This window comes from Lagopus leucura, unplaced genomic scaffold, assembly GCF_019238085.1.
Source record: "Lagopus leucura isolate 7727_CA_CO unplaced genomic scaffold, USGS_WTPT01 Super-Scaffold_100159, whole genome shotgun sequence".
Classification (NCBI taxonomy): Eukaryota; Metazoa; Chordata; class Aves; order Galliformes; family Phasianidae; genus Lagopus; species Lagopus leucura.
In genome coordinates, this window is record NW_024962335.1 from 24,086,074 (window position 1) to 24,100,689 (window position 14,616).

Sequence of the window (14,616 nt, forward strand, 5' to 3'; positions counted from 1 at the left end):
ACTGAAAGGATCTGCCACTCCTTTTCCGTGAGAGTCTGGGAAAGTTGAGAGAGGATCCGTGCTTGCTCTGGAGGTTGTAGGATGCCAGGTCACTCGTAACACTCACTTCAAAGTTCTCCACAAAGTGCCGTGGCATGACAGAGTTTGAGTTCACAATCATATTTCCCTTGATCTGGAAGGTAAAGAGAACCTGCAGGAGACCGCTGAGTCTGTTGCTACAGGTCTCTTCTGAGGGATGGCTGCCCTCCAGTGGCTGTAGGGAAAAGCACGATGTGGTTTTCTCGAAGGGAATTATCCTAGGGGAATTAATAGCCACTACAAGCAGATGGCTCTGGAAAGGAAAAGTATGATGTGTGGTGTTTCAGTTGTGGAAATTTTAAAATAAATAAAAAGACAAATGGCATAGAACCAAAAGGCCATGCCTTACTCCCTTGTAAATTCTAATTCTTTCAGTATGCCCTGAATCCATTAGCCCAAGGCATGTCACAACCAAAGACCCTTGAAATACTATGCTGTTGCAACACCTGCTAGCTCCATTAGTACTGCTCAATGACACACCTTCCTTTTCTGCATCCCCCTCCATCAGGGAAAGGCTTTTGCAGGGAACGCTTCACCCTTACACAACATTAGTTAAATCAGGCCTGTCCTAGTTGTGCTGTCAGCCTGAAGGGAACATGACTCTTATGCCAGCTGAGTGTGTCAGGCTTTGGGCAGCAGCCCAGCATCAGCACTTCAGAGTAGAGGGTGCAAGGTGGCACTGCTGTTCAGTATTGGTTAACACTGCCTTCCCTCTCCATACAGCCTCTGTTAATCATAGAGAAATGCCAGCACAGGCTGCTAGCTAAATCAGTTGGTGCAGTAGTAGCACCATACAGCCTACAACTAGCAGCTTCCAGTTATGGTCTCCTGGTGCTTCTTGATACCAACCCATACTGCGGTATGCCACATCTGCTGCTGCCATCTGTCTTGTTCCATCAACTAAGGTGCATTGTACTTGGGTATTAAACACTTGAGCAAGATAAAAATCTTAGTACTCCCATGACATAGTTTAAAATGCACAGTTGTTTCAGATGATATTTTTTAAACACAACAACAGTTTTTCCACATTAGACAAGAGCTTCCACGCTGTTAGTATTCAAACTTTTTTATTTTTGAGAGAATACAAACAAGTCACAGTTCAGGTTAGGTTGGTAAAGAAAGTGACTGCAATAAAGCAATTATGCATGTAGATCAGACATTCATTTCAAGAAAAAGCTTTGGGTCATATTCTAGAAGTGAATAATTTACTGGCTGAAATGGCAAAACAGCAAAGACAAGTACCTAATGAGTAAAGAACTATCGCAGCCAGTTATTACAGTCTGCATTTTTTTCTTCAGAGCAACTTTATTATTTTGTTCTACTAGAGAAAGTCTCTTTGCTGTCAGGATGGATACAGTAGTACAAGGTACACAGTGGATCACTGTAGGTAGTGGTAGAATCTCATTAAACCCTACAGGCCTGCAGGAGGGCAGGATAAAGCTATTTTCAGTATTCAGCATTGAAAGGATACTCCTTGTGGTTTCTGCACCTGAAGGAAGACAAAGAGGAATGATTATAGGTAAAATAAATGCTGACAAGACAGCAGTTACTGACCTTCAAACTAAAGCTTTGTCTAAGTATGTTTCCATGGTGCACATTTGCAAGTGATAGCTCACTCTGCCTGCCACTAGCCAGCTCCACAGAAGCTGACACCAGTTTACTATAATCTCAACAAGGAAAAAAATTAAGAATTTGAAGGAAACAGCTGTCACTTACATGGCCATGTCACAAATTCTCCAGTTTCTGTTTAGGTTGAGAATAGTTGCCATCTCTTCTTTAGTCAGTTCAAAGTCAAACACCTAACAAGGAAAAACAGCTGGAAATCACCTCTTTGAACAAATCAGACTGACAGAAAAGCTCACAAAAGAGCAAGTCCACAGGGGAAGGGATGTTGGTTAAGAACGGCTTCATGAGGTTGGGGGGAGGGTGGTGGAGGGGGAAAAAGGGAGAGCCTGCTTGGATGCCCATGGCAGGAAGAATTAAACAAACAAAAAACATAAAGCCCTAAAGTCACAGACGTACTGGCTGTTGCAAGAAGCTTCATATGTAGTTAGATGCATTCTGAGACACTATTTGTTGAAGATGCATTTCATTCCAGTTCTAAATAAAGATTTGGAAGATTTCAGTATTCCAATATATTTATGTTTCTTCTAAAAGCCTGATGTCCAACATCAGGAAAATACCAGCAACTTAGCAGTTAGAGGAATAAGATCAGGATTCTTAACACTGCTTACGCTATATAAGCTTCTTTGGCATGCTACTGCACTTGTGCTCCAAGCCAGCCCTGCAGGCCAATTCATTCTCTTTCTGCAGAATAGGAGACAATGTAAAGATGACTGGCAGTGTTACCCAAGACCTCTGTCAACCTCTCTTCTGCAGCTGCAGTTTTCACTTCAGATTTCACTTAGCCCTCAGTACAGGTAAAAATGCAGATGGAAAAAGGCCTGTGCTCTTGTCTGAGGACGACTTGGGAAGTCTGAGGAAGGATCCCTGCTTGCTCTGCAGGGGAAGGGTCACTTGTCATCACTCACCTTGCAGTTCTCTACAATGCGCTGTGGTGTGACAGACTTGGGGATCACAATCACATTTCTCTGGACCTGGAAGCGAAGGAGAACCTGCAAGGAAAGAGAGAGAGAGAGGTACAGGCACTTACATAGATATGAGCTTCAAATTATTCCTGTCCTTGTGGTTTAGATAGTGCTTTCTGAAGAGCAAAGGGTGAAGTGACAGAGCCCCTCACAGGAAGTCTCCTTTCTCCTTTCCCATCCAGTTTTGAGATTATGAGTTCCTTTTCTTACCATCCAGACAATCAGTAATTTATGCAAGCTTTCACTCTCTGCAACAGGGCCTGAGAGGGGACATGGCAATTGAAGATGGCTCAAGAATCTTCACTGAGGGCCAAAGATTTTCTTCCAGCATATGCAGGATGGCTTCTATGCAGCCTGCAGTATTGCCTGTTAACATCACAGAGACCCACTACGGTTCACTGGGAGCACACAGACATGGGTATATACACATAGAGGGTGTATACCCTGTATATTTTCCTTAATGGATGTTATTTTCTGGTGCCCACCTACCTGTGCTGGGGTTTTGTTGTGCTTTGCTGCGATCCCTTTAATCTTGGGGTTATCCAAAATAGCAGGCTCCTCTGGTGTGGCCCTACAGAGAGAAAGCAGGAATGGCAAAGAGCCACTCTAAAAGGTTTCTCCCTATAAGTAATTAACCACTGCGTATTTGTGTATACACACACCTGCACCATTTCTCTTTCAGTTAGTCTGAAAGTTATAAACTTAAGCCATGCTAACCCATTCATAAATTACCTATCAGGCCGTCCGAGGGGACAATATGCTGTCACAGTGATCCCTTTGGATTGGCAATAGTTGATAAGCTTCTCCTGGGAAAGGTATGGGTGACACTCTATCTGCCAACACAGGAACACACAGGTACTTGTAGAACTACAGTAATGCTCCAGAGATTCCCCCCCCCCCCCAAAGTCTTAAGTTCCCTAATTATAGGCTGCCTTCATCTTTGCCTGCAGGTGGGCTGTGGGATAATATAAACCCATAATTCTGTAGGGCACTAATTTTTATACTGAGTCCTTATATACATTTTGGATTTTGTTCTAAGAAGTTTCATAAAAATCCTTGGTTACACAATCACAGCTCACATATATGCTCTTTTATCACTCAGAAAGAATGTTTCACAAAGAAATATTCCTATATCTGTAAACGGTGCCACAGGAAGCTGAGAAAAAGTATCTCAGTCCTTTTAGTACCCAGTACAGTGGGAACTGAAATACATACTGTGATAGTCCACTTTGTTCCCCCTTTTTCCATATCCTCATGCAACTGGAATTAGATCACTGTAATTCCTGAAAACTGTTCACTATTAGCAGCTTACCTGGTTGTTTACAGGCTTGTGTTTCAGTCCTGGCTTGTTCAAGAGTCTTTCGATCTGCTCATGGTTGAAGTTGGAGATGCCAATGGCTTTTACCAGACCAGCATCCACCAGCTCTTCCATGGCCTAACAGAGAGAGCAGCAAAGTTACTATCCATGATGCAAGACAGGGCCTGAACACATTCTTCCTGATGTGCCTTGTCTCCCTTCTTATGAAGGGAGAAATAACTGGTAGGATTGCCCAACTTAACTCTCTTGGGAAAGAGTGGGTACTGGTAATTTTTGCACTCTGTCTTTCATCGTCTTCCAGCCAAGCCCAAAAATCTTTTTTATGGCTGAGAAATTCATGCTGAATTACACAAGGAAAAGTTTATCACCAGTCTATGATCTACTACTGTGACAGCACTGGAGAGCTATGCTCTAGGATGATGGCAAGATTATAGCCTAAATTGCTTTTATTTCTACAAAATCCTTGTACTTGAGTAGTTTGAGAACAACTGTACAGTTGTCATGGACAAGCAAAGAACTATTTCAACTTCAGATTGTTCTGCAGCTCCCCTGGGAGTAATCTGAATTTACTTCTGTACATTCTTTGTTAAGAAATCTGCCTCCATGCAGGAACCACACTGTGAACTACTGAAATCATTGCTTAGGACAGAAGACATGACTGTCACTGTGGCTAAGCTTACCTCCCACGTTTGCAGAATATCAGCACTGCTGGGGATAGACATGCCTTTGTCATCTGTGGGAAGCAGGTCCTCTCCTGCCTGTCAGCAAGAAAGAAAATGTTTGAAAAATCTGTTGAGAAGTTTGTCTAAGACAGTGACAGCTCAGGACCAAGACAGCTTAAACCACTGATGCAGTCAAGAATACCAATTCTTTCTACAGTCATTTCTTCCTTCCTGCATGAAATGAGTAATTGGAGGTATTTCTGGCCAATCAAGGCAGATATTTCTGCTGGGCTCCTCAAAGTAATGACTCACCTAAACATCTACGGGGAAAGAAAACACTCAGATCCAGATTGGGGTAAGAAATTCATATGTATCACTTCATATGGTATTCTTTTTTCACCCATTTAAGAACTGATTCTTCCCCCCCCCCCTCCAGAAGTGCATCACAGGACTTAGTTTTTGATAAAGGTAACACACAGCTCTGGCCAGTACTAAACCAAATCTGTTGAAAAGAGACATTACGTGCTGTGGCAGGTCATCCATGGCAAAGCTCAAGAATGCTGTTACCATGCCAGGAAAGTCAGAAGAGCCTTTGAGAGCAAGCTGTGTCAAGACAGCAAGACTAAACTGCATCTAACAACTGAGTTCGCTGCTGCTGCAAGGAGAGTTTCACTTTCACGGCTTTGTTAACAAAGCTAAAATAGAACATGAAGTTAAGCAATTCAGAAGCAAGAGGTAGGATGGAGACCACTCACACTGTAGCAGGAAGGAGAAGGTAAGACTAGAAATAACCAAACTCAGACATCAGTCTGAAAGACTTCAGCTCCACAGAAGTCACCCCTTTTGCAATGCAGGCTTTGTGGAACAACAGTAAGGCTCCTACAGCAAAGGTTAACTCAGTCTATACTGAACTGAGGACTCAGTGATTGAAAGCAGAAATGAAAAACAGAAACAATCTCTAGACGTGATTCTGTAACACAGAGAAAAGAACCTGTCAGGCAGCAAAATGTAGCCAGCTCTCCATAAAACATGATTTTCAGAGAAGCATATTTTGGATTTGTAAAAGAGAGGGAGAAGAGCCTAGCTACTGCTTGCAGCTGGGAGATCTGCCTCCAGTTTTGAGTCTGTCAAAACCTATGGTAAGACGGGCATGCAAGTAGCATTCTCAAGAATAAAGATCAAGGTTATTCCTCAGTGCTAGCAATGATTGGGCTGTAAAGCCATAAGTCTTCAAAAACAGTGATCATTAAAAAAACGCGTGCATCTCCATTACCATACCTTGAACCCAAAAGGCCAGTGCATGAGGTAGAGGTCCAGGTAATCCAGTTTCAGGCTGGCAAGTGTCTTCTGGCAAGCTCCTTTCACCAGAGGCTTTTCAAAGAACGTGCACCACAACTGGAGACAAAAAGACAAGTCACACCATGACCTCCGGAGTTAAAGCTTTCCAGTGTTCTCCTGCATTAGATAAAAGCACTCCTTTGGAAGGCAACGTGGAATTAGACTAACCTGTTGCTCTTAAAATGGAGCTTCCTCTGTGAGCTGGACCAGATTGTGATGGCAAGAGCAGCACGTGAATAGGGTCATATACAAAGAATCCTCTGTTGCTCAGTTAACACCACCTATGCTACTCCCTTTTACAGAGGGCCTGCCCTTGCAGTAGATGGCTTCAAAAATGAAGACAGATACCTGTCAGATATGACTATGCCTGGAACTTCTGCACTGAACATAGCAGGTAATGCCATGAAGATATGAAAAGCCATGCAGATGAATCAACTCCCCATTTTCTTTAATAAAGAAGAATGCCCACACTCACGTCTTATCCAGTGTGTGTGCAAAGCAGATTATGTTGCTCCAAAATGCCCAGAACCTCATCTTGCTTACACAGAAGAGAAGCATAAGCCCCACTGCCAGAACAAGCAGAGTTGCTCCATAGGCACCAACCACTGCAAAGCCTGTCTCTTTTGCCATCAACAAGGTGCAGTTACCACGCTGCCAGTGCCTCTGTACCAACTCATGGCCACAAGTTAGTTATCTCAGAGCCCTGCATCACTGATTTTCACATGCCTTGATGCTTCTCTTCTTTTGCCTACTCTAGCAGGAATATGAGGTGCAGGGCCATGTTCCCCCCTCCTTTCAGTACTTCTGCTTCTCTTCAGAAGACTGCCAGAATACAGAAGGGCTGTGGTGCTCAAGGTGTTACAGAGCTTCCAGGGGAATAAAAAAATCAGTCTGACTCCATTCAATATTATCTGGCTAACTGGGGAAGAAAGCTGTCAACAGTTATGATCCTTTTCTCTGCTCTGACCTCAAAGAACTCACATTCCTATCCAATAGCTACAACAACAGAATCAATAGCAGTCAACATCTGAGAGGTATAAACTATATCATTGTGGTTATGGGAATGAAACAAGAAGAGTACCAAGAGTCATTTCATTTGCACTAGGAGTTTCACCATAACATTGCATAAGAATGCTTCAAGTTCTAGGTTTTTTTTTTTTTCCTACAGCAACATCACTGGGCAAGTATGGCAGTCTCTACCCAAGGCCATTGGACATTTACCTTACTGACAATGAAGAGGTCCTCTCGTTTCACAACGCCTTCCTTGATTTTCTGCTGGATCCCATCCCCAACCTCCTTCTCGTTCTGGTACACATAGGCACAGTCAAAGTGGCGATACCCAGCATCAATTGCAGCCATCACTGCAGATTCCGCCTTACCCGGTGGAGCCTGGGCAAGATAAGGGCACAATACATTACGGTTTGGGACCCTTGCAGACTGTTTCTGAAGTAGGTAGAGAAACTTCTTCCAAAACATTTATTTTAAGCCTGTGCACACAGCATGCAGAGGCACCAGGGCCAGAGCCTGCTCCAGCCATCCACCTGCTGTTCCCACGCGGGTCCCAGCTTTGCCCAGCAGAGCCAGATCGTAGCCCTTCCACCGCTGCTGCCCAGAGACTGCAGCAGCAGCCGGCCAGGAAGGCTTTAGCTCGGCGGAGGCGGCTCAGCGACCCGGACCCAGAACGGGCGACACAGAGCCGCCACTGCCGGGCGCTGCAAGCCGCGGGAGTCCCATTACCTTCCAGGTGCCCAACCCCACCGTGGGGATTCTGGCCGCAGCGCCCAGGCGCAGACAGCTCGCCATGCTCAACACGAAGGCAGCCTCCTCTCGCCGAGGTCTTTAAGCCCGGCCCCGCTGTGGGCGCTGCCTCCTGCCGCCCCGCCCCGGAGCGGGGAGCTCCGCCTTCCTGCGCGGTGCCGCTGTGTGCTGGTGGGATGGGCTGAGCGCGACGTATGCGACGGAGTCTTGCCTCTGCACAGCGCGCGTCTATTGGGAGGGACTATGTTAGCACCGGCATTACCATTCTCAGAAACAAGGAATTACCTCTTGGGGTAGGAACTGCCAGAAACAATCAGATTTTGTACTGGAGCGGTGCCAGGATGAGCTGGTGGCATCAACAGCATGTGCTCTGCAGGTCTGTGAAAGCTTGGCAAGTTCAGCTGTTTGGACAGTAACAAGGCTTCTTCAGTAAGAGGACAAAACACCAGAGTGCTCTTTTTTTCCTGAGCCTGACTTTTTTGGGGAGAGGCTTCAAAGAATTACGTACCTGTGGCAAGGATCATGTGATGACAACTCGAGTAGAATAGTTCCAGTTGGAAGGGTCCTACAAAGAACACTGAGTCCAATTGCCAGACTGTTTCAGGTACGTCAAGGCTAACCCTGAATTGGTGGAAAAACAAAAATGAGAACACCACCTTATAGAAAGTAATCGTCTCTGATTTATTTATTTCCCAAGAGCAGTGCTCCAGAACTGGAGGCCCACCTCCATCCATTTCTCCATAGCCCCTCTCTCACACAGGCTCAGTCCCACAGCCAGGCAGAGCAGAAGCAAGCCATCTCGGCGCCAGGGAGCTCTGCAGTACGAGTGCTTTTCTGTCAAGCTGTTACCTTCCAGATGTCCAGCCCCAGGATGGGCATCTTGGCTCCAGTGTTCAGCTGCACGTAGGTCGCCATGGCTCCTCATGCTGCTCCTCAGGCTGGCTCTGCTGTAGCCCAGCCTGCTTAATCCTGATGGTGCTGCCCCTGGGCGGGGGGAGGATGGTGGAGCATTAATGTGTGTTGGAGTTCTCACGTGTCCAGCAACAAGGCTGCATTTTAATCTCAGTTCACACAAGTTCATGTGTAATCTGAAATTAATAGTGACAAAAGTTTGTCAACACAGGGTGTGCTGCAGCACAACCCATGAACTTTTCTTCTCAGTCTGTTCTTTTCAAAAAGGGGGGTTGAGGGTAGCTGTCCCTAGCAGGTCTGTGCTTGTGCAGGGTCTTGACCCTGTGCACAGCTGCAGGCACGTGCCTTGGTAGTGATTGGCAACACGCTTCTGAAGTTTGCCCTGTTGGTTACCTCCTGTTTGAGTTACAGTGACACTTTGTCCCATGACTCAGCATTAATAAAGCCAGAGGTTGAACTATAAAGATTCAGCAAACTGGAGCCCTAAGACGTGGTGTGAAACAGCTCACAGAGCAGTCCTGTGCTGGTGCGGATGAGCGATGAGTGACACATGGAGTGGCAATAGAGAGGAAGAAGTCATTCTCTTGACCAGTGGTGATTTTACCTGTACTGCAGAGAGAGGGAAGCCAGACCCAGAGCCAGCGTTCACAGAATCACAGAATCACAGAATCACAGAATCACCCGGGTTGGAAGGGACCCCAAGGATCATGTAGTTCCAACCCCCCTGCCTAGCAGGGCCACCAAACATACACATTCAGATCAGGTTGCCCAGGACCCCGTCCAACCTGGCCTTAAACACGTCCAAGGACGGGGCATCCACAACCTCCCTGGGCAGCCCGTTCCAGGGCCTAACCACTCTCCTAGTAAAGAACTTCCCCCTAACATCCAACCTAAATCTTCCCTCCTTCAACTTAAAACCATTTCCCCTAGTCCTGCTGTTATCAGCCCTTTTGAAGAGTTTACTCCCCTCCTGGGTGTAGGTTCCCTTCAGGTATTGATAGGCTGCAATGAGGTCACCCCGCAGCCTTCTCTTCTCCAGGCTGAACAAGCCCAACTCCCTCAGCCTGTCCTCATAGGGGAGGTGCTCCAGCCCCCTGATCATCTTAGTCGCCCTCCTCTGGACCCTTTCCAAAATCTCAATGTCTTTCTTGTACTGAGGGCTCCACACCTGGACACAGTACTCCAGATGGGGCCTCACAAGAGCCGAGTAGAGAGGGACAATCACCTCCCTGTCCCTGCTGGCCACCCCTCTCCTGATGGAGCCCAGGATCCCATTTGCCTTTCGAGCTGCCAGAGCGCACTGCTGGCTCATGTTCAGTCTCTCGTCCATCAGGATCCCCAGGTCCTTCTCTGCCGAGCTGCTCTCAAGGACCACTCCTCCCAGCCTGTACAGGTGCCTGGGGTTCTTCCGGCCCAAATGCAAAACCTTGCACTTTGCCGTGTTGAACCTCATCAGGTTCACCCGAGCCCAGCCCTCCAGCCTGTCGAGGTCCCTCTGAATGGCATCCCTTCCTTCCACCGTATCAACCGCACCACTCAGCTTGGTGTCGTCAGCAAACTTGCTGAGGGTGCACTCAATTCCCTCATCGATGTCATTAATAAAGATGTTAAAGAGCACCGGTCCCAAGACAGACCCTTGGGGGACACCACTTGTTACCGGCCTCCACCTGGACATAGAGCCATTGACCACCACCCTCTGTCTGCGGCCTTTCAACCAATTGCTTATCCATCGGGTCGTCCACCCATCAAATCCACTTCCCTCCAATTTGGAGATGAGGATGTGGTGGGGGACCATGTCAAAGGCCTTGCTCAGGTCCAGGTAAATGACATCGGTCGCCTTCCCTTCGTCCACCAATGCCGTCACTCCATCATAGAAGGCCACAAGATTAGTTAGGCATGACCTTCCTTTGGTGAAGCCGTGCTGGCTGTCTCGGATCACATGCTCATTCTTTATGTGACCAAGCATGTTGTCCAGGAGGATCTGTTCCATGATCTTCCCAGGCACGGAGGTGAGACTCACCGGCCTGTAGTTCCCCGGGTCCTCCCTGCTCCCCTTCTTGTATATGGGAGTGACATGACCCTTCCTCCAGTCGTTCAGGACCTCACCTGACAGCCACGACTTCTCAAATATGATGGAGAGCGGCTCGGCAACCACCTCAGCCAGCTCCTTCAGGACCCTGGGATGCACGCCATCCGGCCCCATAGACTTGTATTCATTCAGTCTAAGGAGGCACTCTCGGACTTGCTCTGCCCTTACAGTGGGGAGGGATTTACCTCCTTGGTCCCCACATAGAGGTTTGGGGATGCAGGGTTCAGGGACGTGAAAAAGACTAGAATCCTGGCCACCAGTGAAGACCGAGGTGAAGAACTCATTCAGCACCTCAGCTTTCTCTTCATCTGTTGAAGCCAGTTCTCCTTTTAAATTTACCAAAGTAGGTACGCCCGTTTTGGCCTGTCTCTTCTGGGCAATGTACCTGTAGAAGGTTTTCTTATTGTTTTTCACGTCCCTTGCCAAGTTCAGTTCTGCCTGCGCCTTGGCTTCCCTGATCCCACGTCTGCAAGTCCGGACGGCGTTCCTGTACTCTTCCCAGGTGACACAGCCTTGTTTCCAGAGCTTGTACACCCCTTTCTTCGCCCTCAGTTCTCTCAGCAGGTCTCAGCGTTGCTGCTGAATTCCCGCAGAGCGCGTGTGGTGAAGTTGGGAAGTTAAAGTAGGTCCTCGGTTTTTTCAGAATCTTAAGAGGACCGTCTTTCTTCTTGTTTACTGTGGAGTTCCCTCTTTGTTGTTTTCACTTCTAATTATTTCCAGTTATTAGTACAGGCTAGAGAACATTCTTCTGCAAAAAAATAGCACAGAACTCATATGATTGAGTGAAGGGTGTATTTTAGTGTTTGTACACAGTGTGTGATCCTGTGCAGAGAGGTGGACATCCAAGAAGCAGCAACCGCGTTGTGACAGTGCCATAGCATAAAGAGCTTGAGGTGATATGTTTTGGCTTCCCAGGCAGCCCCAGTGAATCTGGTTCTGAGGCTATGGGAAGGAGCACAGACACAAAGAGAGGAATGTGAGGAGAGTTTTTGGGATATAAGCTTGTAGCTGTCTGGCAGATAAGGTATTTAACCTAGCAGAACTAGGTGAAATCGTCATTTTTTGAGCTACACCAAATAGGTGTTTTGGTGACAAAAAGAGTTGCAACATGCCAACAAGAGGGTAACTGAAGGGATATGAGAGAGGAAGAGAGCGTCAGTAAAACTGTGAGCAGCCAGCAGACTTGGAGGTACTACTATAAGATGTGTTGACATCAAAGAAATTTAAAATAAGTACATGATATTTAGGCTCATTGTTCAGTCAATAGGGTGAAAATGTGATGCTCTTTTAAGTTATTAAGAGATGCTTAGTCTCCCAAGAGTTTGAAGGAAACAAGCTGTCACTTAGAAGACCATCTCAGATTCTCCATTTTTTGTGTAAGGTGGGAAAGAGTGTTTCACAGTGTTGCTATATTTGAAAACAAGGGTTGCAAATAAATATAATAAAATAATAAAATATAAAAAATAATAAAATAAATAAACACGGTGAGAGCATCATGAACTTTCCTTGTCTGCTTTGAAATCAAAATTTTCCACAAAGTGGCATTTGGAGTACATGGAGTGTCCACTTTGTTCTCCCTCTTTTCATACCCTTTAGCAGCTTTATTCAGATCTTCATAATTCCTGAGAGCAATGCAACTGGGTTCACAATTATTGGCTTACTCATCAGCTTACTTGGTTGTTTTCAGGGTTATAATTCAGTCCTGGCTTGTTTTGGATTCTTTCATTCTGCTTGCAGTTAATGCTGGAAGTTCCAATGGCTTTTACCAGACCAGCATCTACCAGCTCTTCCATGGTCTAGCAGAATGCAATGAAGTCACTATTCATGATGCAAGACAAGGCCTGAATGCATTCTTGTTGATATTCCTTGTTTCCCTTCATGAAAATGGAGAAGGAACTGGTGAGCTTGCCCAATTTTATCATCTTGTGGAAAGGTGAGTAGTGATAATTTTTGCACTGTTTCTGACATTGTACCCATCTCAAAATCTCCTTTTTTTTGAGTGGAGAAATTCACACTTCATTACACAAAGAAAGAAAAACCACCGATCTAGTATTTCTGAGTATTTACTAGTATTGCTACTAGTATTGCTAGTATTTAGCAATAGCTATCAGTATATTAGTTTAAGGACCAATGTATTAGTTTAGCAAAAGGAATCAATGAGTGCTAGTTGTAAAACTTTCCATTTCAGCTTGCTTGGTGTGTGAACAGTCTTGCTTTCTCTTAATTCTGCTTCACATGAAGCCCTGGAGTCATTAATAGGCTACTTATGTTTGCATTAAACTAGGTGCAAGGATGTTTTCCTTGAAGTTTCACCTATATTATTTTGAAAGTTATAGCCTAACAAGGCATGGAAATTTGCCAAATTGGGGGAAAAAAAGCTAGAAGTCAACCAAAAGTCTCAGTGATGAAGCTCATGGTGGAAAAATGGGGAAAAAGTAAGTGGGCATGTAACCACCTTAGATGCTACTGTGCGTGGCCAGAGGGACTTTAGCATATACTAATGAGATCTTGGAAAAGAATAAATATGTTCCCCCAAGTAATGCTCATGTGTGTCATTTAAATGTAGAACCCAAACTCTGAGAGCACGCACTTGTTTGTGAAGTTGCTTGGAATGTATCATGAGGAATAAAGGAAAGATGCTTCCTAACACCACATTGGAGTTAGGATGACATCTTGTGTTACCCAGCCCTCCATGATTTTATTGTTTCCCTTCCCCTGTGCTAATGCTCAAAGAAAGAAAGAAGGGTAAATTTATAGGGATTTCATTTAATTTCTAAACAAAAACGATTCAACCCATCATTCCTGCCCTAACATTTCATCCAGTAATAATTTCAAGCTTTAAAGTTACTTGTATTTAAAAAATGGGAGAATTCAAATGCAATGGTGGATGTCTGTTAATTCTTGTGGATTAGCCTCTGGTTTGCATTGATGCAAAACTGAAGGCACTTGCTGAATAGTGGTTCAAGAGTTCAAACTGTCCTCGTTTTCCGCTGAGCAGTTCTGCTAGATAGTTCAGTAATCCTCCTCTCTTCTGATAAGCAGAAAATTATTACATCGCACAATTTATTCTACTGAATACATCTTCCAAAGAATAAACTCAGACAAAATCAGTGGAATAAGTGCCCTCTGACTTCACTGGCAGCAACAAGGCAGATGCAGTAAGAAAGCTAGATATAGAGCTCAAAGCTAGGGGAGAGGCATAGGAAACACCAGGGGGCTAGAGAAGGCCCGGTTACAAACAGCATCAGTATTCTGCATGGAAAGGGTACTCCTTGTGTGTTCTGGCCCTGAAAGAAGTCAAAAAGAGAAAGTACTTTTAATGACTAAAGCATGTGTTAGATCGAGGTGTGTTCAGTGCATGGAGGAACCACAAAAGGGGGATTTTAAGGAGCCTTGGGCAACCTGATGTAGTGGTTGGCATCCCAGCCAATAGCAAGGGACTTGGAAGTGGGTGATCTTTAAGGTCCCTCCCAACCCAAGCCATTCCATGAGTCTGTGATTCTGTGACTTTGTGACTCCATGATCTGAATTGTGTAAATGCCAGAAGAATGTGTGAAGATATGCATCCCAATTTTTCTAATGTGGAGAAAGGCAAAATGATCCATGAGAACCCATCTTTTGTACTTGAAGTATGAATTGAAAATGAGTTTGTGGTCTGCTGTTTCTATTCTTTGGTTTCAAAATGAGTATATTTACTTGTCTGTTGGAGAAGTATTTTTGGACAAACCTTCTATTACTTGAATTAATAAATTTTGTCAATTGAATTTCATGCTACCTAGCAGCTCTGACAGAAACCACACTGTGAAGATAATTCAAGAGGTAAGAATTGAAAGTAAAGAATCGATGTCACTTACTGGCTGACTACACCCATCC

At 45.3% G+C, this 14,616-nt stretch overlaps 1 protein-coding gene across 4 annotated transcripts; it reads right to left on the reverse strand.

Annotated features, from left to right (window-relative positions):
- Positions 1 to 1,148: 1,148 nt before the first annotated feature.
- LOC122190391 (aldo-keto reductase family 1 member B1-like) lies at positions 1,149 to 14,616 on the reverse strand. Of its 4 annotated transcripts, XM_042890358.1 has the most exons (13): positions 14,598 to 14,616; positions 8,592 to 8,726; positions 8,251 to 8,363; positions 8,028 to 8,143; positions 7,206 to 7,373; positions 5,925 to 6,041; positions 4,665 to 4,742; positions 3,979 to 4,101; positions 3,399 to 3,499; positions 3,156 to 3,237; positions 2,610 to 2,693; positions 1,795 to 1,877; positions 1,149 to 1,567 (listed from the first exon to the last, which is right to left on the reverse strand). In XM_042890358.1, the coding sequence occupies exons 3-13, from the start codon at positions 8,264 to 8,266 to the stop codon at positions 1,525 to 1,527; spliced, it is 1,011 nt and encodes a 336-aa protein (XP_042746292.1). In that variant the 5' UTR covers positions 8,267 to 8,363; positions 8,592 to 8,726; positions 14,598 to 14,616; the 3' UTR covers positions 1,149 to 1,524. The 4 variants fall into 4 exon arrangements, 3 of the variants coding, with proteins under 3 accessions (XP_042746292.1, XP_042746295.1, XP_042746293.1); XR_006182114.1 differs by lacking the exons at positions 1,149 to 1,567; positions 1,795 to 1,877 and adding an exon at positions 2,877 to 3,032 and having other exon boundaries at positions 2,607 to 2,693; XM_042890361.1 differs by lacking the exons at positions 8,028 to 8,143; positions 8,251 to 8,363.

Bases quoted from the DNA above. Each gene is read 5' to 3' on its own strand.
- LOC122190391 (XM_042890358.1), bottom strand. The intron at 4,102-4,664 runs GTAAGCTTAGCC...TCTCTCTGTTAG, and splicing joins ATATTCTGCAAACGTGGGAG to GCCATGGAAGAGCTGGTGGA. The intron at 1,878-2,609 runs GTGAGTGATGAC...TTTCCTTGTTAG, and splicing joins GCATTGTAGAGAACTGCAAG to GTGTTTGACTTTGAACTGAC.